The sequence below is a fragment of the Antrostomus carolinensis genome, unplaced genomic scaffold (assembly GCF_000700745.2).
Source record: "Antrostomus carolinensis isolate BGI_N321 unplaced genomic scaffold, ASM70074v2 scaffold55015, whole genome shotgun sequence".
Classification (NCBI taxonomy): Eukaryota; Metazoa; Chordata; class Aves; order Caprimulgiformes; family Caprimulgidae; genus Antrostomus; species Antrostomus carolinensis.
In genome coordinates this window covers 1-5,618 of record NW_010318149.1, presented here as the reverse complement: position 1 = coordinate 5,618, position 5,618 = coordinate 1, and the positions used below count along the sequence as shown (strand labels likewise).

Sequence of the window (5,618 nt, the reverse complement as noted above, 5' to 3'; positions counted from 1 at the left end):
CCATCCTCAGGAAGCCAGTTGGATCAGTCATTGAATTCAGCTTGTTATTCATCTCCTCAAACTGTTGGTCCATGATATCTCCAGCTTCACTCTCAGTCTCACTACTGGCACAGGCTCTGCAGGAGGAACAGCAGGCTAAAGGAATCACTGGTGCAAGACAGAGCAACAGCTTTGTGACAAATGCTCAGCCAGTTTGAGATAAAAATCTTTTTCAGACACAACCTCAACCAAATGCTAAAGTCAAATTTCCCTGGCTTGCACCACCTCCTCCTGTTGGGCATACAAGAGAGTAACAACCCCATCCCCTCCTCTGCTTCTAGGCATTCTTCAAGGTTTAAAAAATGGTACACACTGATGGAAATACAAGACCCAAATTCCCATGCACTGCGGGTATGGACTTTCGAAGTTACAGCACAACACAAAAGCTGAGGCCTGCAAGAAACACCAACTCAGGCCTTGATTTGCCTAAGAACATATGTTAGTGCATCCTTTTCAGATTTACACAATAGTAACTCAAGCTCCACATGCTTCCATCACTGGCAAAGTGCAACATAAAAAAGGGAGCTGTGTTGCTGCTCCTGTTACACAAACAGGGAAAACATAGAGAAAAAAAATTTATCAGTGCCGCTAGGACAGCAGCAATATAGAGAAATATAGCCCAAAATTTCTAAATTTTACATCTCCTGACATTAATATCTAAATTATCATCTGAGTGTAGACTTTCTGTCAAATTGCTGTTAATATTTTCTCTTCTTCCTAAAAGCAGAAGGCAAACACAACTATTCTATGTGCACTTTTAACAACCCCTCCCTTTAATAAACAATTTGCATGTTATACAGTGCATCACAAACCTTGGAATTTGTACACTTAAGCTAAACCTGCTATGCTACCTGCTGAAGCAACCTTACATGTCATTTCTATTTCCTTTTGGGTTCCTGACAACTTGGAGCCTTTCCTCAAGGGCATGTTGTCCAATAAAGAGCACACAAATTAAATTAACACACAACACATACTTGTGCAGGTAACTAGAGCTGTCCCTATTTTGCTGTATGGACCACAGGATATCTTGTAAGCATACTTCCAGGTTAATATAATTTAATAACCTGAAAGAATAAGTCTTAACAAAAGCCAATCACTTCATGAACATTTCAGTTGTCAACAGCTGCCTCCTGCATGTTTTTCCTCCAGCTGCAGACTTGCTCAGTTTTGAGTCCTGGCACAGTTTTGATTAACACTCAAAATGATGATTTGGAGCTCCTTAAAGAGGCAAAAATCTTGAGTTCATGAACTCAGGAGAGCATGCTCTCCCTAAAGAGAAAGGAGTCTGTCCCCACACAAGTTCAAGTAGAATTTAAAGTCTCTTACACTTTATTTTTTTGCAAGTATGTGTTATTTGTCAGCCTAATCAGACCAGCTGAAAGGAACTATTTCTAGCAGAAAGGGAAGGCTGCAGTGTGGAACTGAACACCACCACAGCAAAATCCTGATGAAACATCCCATGACAGCAACCCTTCCTCTCCAGGGGCAGAAAACAGGAAGATGTGCCACTCTGGAGACGCAACAGTACCATAAACATGCTTACAGCATTATGGAAGCCAACAGCGCTTAAATTTGAACACAAAGGCACACAACTACAGTGTGGTTAAGCAAACTGAGTCTGAACTGAGAAGTCAAACCTAAGTTTTCACAATACGCGTGTTACACATATTTAAATCCCCCTGTTCTGTGCTGGTAGGGAGAGAACAGGTTCCAGGGACTGCAGACAACAGCTTCTCCTGGGGGTCTGGTGTGCAAGAGCACAGTGGCAGTCAGCAGTGCTGCAGGGAAACACTTGATCCATGTGGGGAAAGAGCTTCAAATCAGAACATGACATTCACCCACATGGAACAGACAAGATTTGTTTGTTTAATTCCCTGCATATAATTCTGAAGTGGGGAAAGAGCTTCTGCCTGTGATCATACCACACCAGCCCAATGATCTCAGAGACAAGCATTAAACCCAGAATTCTTAACCAAAAACATACCACCACCATCACCACGAAAAGAGGAGAAAGCTGACATCACAGTAAATTAAAAACTCATCCCAGAACCTAAGACTGAAGGACTCCCTTTGCCAGGAGGAGAATCTGTGGTGACAAATGGTTAAGGGAACTGAAAACAGTATCTGCAAATCTGTTACACGAGGCATAACTGCAGATTTCTGTCGTGTATACGCGTAACTAGAGAGTAAGTTTCAACCATCAACATGTGGAGATAGATGTGACTTTCTTAATCACACAATCCCAATGCTTTAACAGAAGGGTAGGTGGAGCCAATTCAGTTTGTTTCTCCCCACCCTTGCTCTTGTCTTTCCTGTGAGTATTCACACCTTGGAGGGAACAACTCTATTCCCCCAACAAGAACAGAGAGCTCATAGTCCACATGCACATACAAGACAGAACTGCATGAAGCATCAACATCTGGAACACATCTGCAAAACCCAGAAAACATGAAGGCTGGAGGGAGTAACTTTTGAATAGGAACCACGCAAGTAATTTTCAAGCAAGACTTGAAACACGTAACTTGGAAGGCGTGACTAAAGCTAACAGAAGCAGAAGTCTCAGAACAGATTTTACCTAAGAACCCAAAAACTCTGGACACCACGACCAAAGATAGCCATTTCTTAAATGTACCATTTATATATCAGCAATAATTTCATTATTGTGATTATTTGGATAACAGTGCTTACATGCTTGTAGCTTCTCAGAGCTTTAACCTACTCCCCTGTGTATGTCTGTTCGCTTATGTTTCAAGTACTCAGCTGGCTGAAAGACCCTTTGGTCTTTCTCCGACTACTTAATAAAAACCCCAGACTAGCTATCAATTTGTTACTGCTCACAGTGAAACAAGTAATCCAGTCAGCTGTAAAAAAATATTTCTTTCCCTTCAGAAAGCACGAATCAGGATGTTAGACATCCCTCTACCCCTAACTTACCGGGTATAGTAGGAATCCACACCCAGAGCCTCCCGCACACTTGAGATGTACTGTTCCAGCGTGGAGTTGGTTATTGTTTGCAGAGTCACGCTATTAGCTTCATGGAATTCCCCAGCATTTTCTGTCAGGTTGTCACCCAGATAATACTCATGAAATTTCAGAATCCCTGCAAGGCACCAGAATCACGAGGTTATTTCTGCAGGGCAGGAACATTTGGCATTTCCAGCATAACGGGGCCAAAGCATTCTGTGTCATGTCTCCACAAGGCTTTTCCAGCATTCTGTATTACAGCCTTGGTTTTAAAATCTGGTTTTGCACTTTGCAGCTGATGGCTCAAAGGTACAAAGGCATAGCAGTGCTTTTATGAGATGCTCAGAATGCATTTACTGTTGCAGCAGTCTCATATAACCTATAAACCAGATCTTTCATACAAGCGCCTATCAGAGTAATTCATATTTCAATAGATACACAAGAAAAATACCTATTAATAGCCTCTGATCACATAAATTGAACACACAAGGCTCAAATGCTGGAGAAAAGTGTTACTACTATAGCAGAACCTCCTTATATCGCACAAAGATTTTTAACTTCACTCATATGCATGAAAATACATTAGATACAAAGAAAGAAAAAGATGGATTAATGCACAGAAAAATAATAAAAGATAGCATTTGACAATGGGTAAACCAGATAAAGGACACTCACTGTTTTGTTAAGAATTCAACTACTTCTGCAGATAAAATCTTCCACTCAAGACTGGCATATCCTTCCTGATATAATTAATTCTACAGCCTCTGATCAACAGTAAAAGGCTGCTCTGGATGCTCTGTTTGCCTTGACAGCATAAATTATTAAACCAGTTAAGAAGAGTGGAAGAATAAAGAATAAAGCAACTCCTTCCGCAGCAACAGCAGCAAATACAGAATCAGCAAAGAGGCTCTCAGGGTACCATTTCACTGAGATAATCAGGATTGTGGGCTGCCTCTGGAGCTACTCTCTCTGTCAGCACTAATGAAACAAGAGGTCACCATGGCTGGGTTGGAGTCATTACTGAAGAGCTCCCCAGCAAAGCTGCTCCAACTGGAAGCACCACAGTCCCTCTCCTTCCCAACACTGAGAGTGCCTTCACGGAAGCAGTCACAAACCCATGTACTTGAAGAGTGCAACTGCTTTTCTACAAGACCCAGTCTGGGCAAGGAGAAGACCAGTCAGGAAGCCTACTGGCAAACCCTACGCTTCTGATCCATATAATTTTAGAAAGCTCAGCTTGATATTAATTAATAGAATAACTGGCATTTTATTGTGCAAACCATAGGCCTGAAGACCAAATTAGTGACTGGACACATAGCAGGACAACATCATCTTACACTTACACATGCAACATCACAAAATGCCCCCAGAAAGCAATCTTCCAATTGCTGTCATCCCATCTGAAGTCACGCACGTGTGAATGTTTGCTTCCCTTCCTGAAGCATTTTTGCTGCAATCTAAATAATGGTTTTTATCTTCTTAGCTTTGTCATGGTAAAGGGCTGCAATTATTAAATTATATCCAGAAAGAACTCATGAAAATTTACAGTCTTCGCTTTACTAGATAATGAACAACAGCTGTCTGCAAAAAGCAATCCTCTTCAAATTAATCCTCCTTGCTCCTCTGTGATAAGTGTCTCCACATTCATATGAGGAGAATTCAGAGGATCAGGCAGTTCAATGGAATATCAGGAAGTGGGGACGCCCTTCTGTTTTCTGCAATCCACTTCAGCAAATAAATGTCAAAAGCTTTTGGAAGGATAAAGCACAGAAATATAATTAAAGTAGGGATTCTCATGCACAGAAGATTCTCACAGAGCCAATATACTTGGAATCTCATTACTGCTCTGCTCTGCTCTGCCCTGCGGGAAATACTTAGAGATTGGAGGTTGAGAAATGGAAATATTAAACATGTGAAACATTTCCATCTCCAGGTGAACATCAAAGCTCTGAACAAGCAATTCTATGTCATTGTTGCTGTGGCTATGCCACCATTTTCAGTCTGTTCTCTAAGGTACAAGATGGAAAGGATCGCCTTGTATGTTCACTCTGGTCCCACATTCATTCCTAGCTACAAATGGTACAATTCTCCTTTTGTAAGGCTTGTTCACAGGCTCTCATCTCCAAAAAGGACCTCACCTGCCCCAGGAGCCAGTAGCCAGCTGTACAGATAACCTGCAGCCAGTGAGTAGTAGAGAACAAGTCCTCTCTGGCCATTCACTGTCTCGAGGACCTGGTCAATGGTCACTGGAGAATAGGGATCAGAGTCCTGCTGCCCAGTCTGGCGTTCCACAAGCAAGTCAGCAAATGCCCTTGTTCGTCCTCTCTCTGCTACTGCCAAAGCTTCATCATGGTGACCTGAAAAAACAAAGCCATCTCTCAGACCTGACACCAATGTGGTCTGCAGCACAATGAGCCGGGAACATGGACAGATGCTATCCCAACCCGAACTAAAACCCATGGAAGAGCAGAGACACAGCACTTATTTCTGGAAACAGTAGTCTCTGCAGTGGAATACAGTCCTACAGGTCATCTTGGCTGCAGGCAATAACACAACGTATGGGAAAACGAGCCACAGAAAGGCAAATGGTGCTTAATGGGGCAGAGTCAGGTTGG

At 42.2% G+C, this 5,618-nt stretch overlaps 1 protein-coding gene across 1 annotated transcript in view; it reads right to left on the bottom strand.

The window, feature by feature from the left end:
* The window catches only part of LOC104525584 (tetratricopeptide repeat protein 28), a gene marked incomplete at its 5' end in the record, with an annotated part of 21,536 nt that extends 16,176 nt beyond the window's left edge, over positions 1-5,360 (bottom strand). Inside the window, 3 exons of the mRNA XM_010168780.1 lie at positions 1-116; positions 2,974-3,139; positions 5,142-5,360. The exon at positions 1-116 is cut by the window's left edge and continues 21 nt beyond it. Of these exons, the coding sequence (XP_010167082.1) occupies positions 1-116; positions 2,974-3,139; positions 5,142-5,360 (501 nt within the window). The remainder of the gene's footprint in view (positions 117-2,973; positions 3,140-5,141) is intronic.
* Positions 5,361-5,618: the final 258 nt, after the last annotated feature.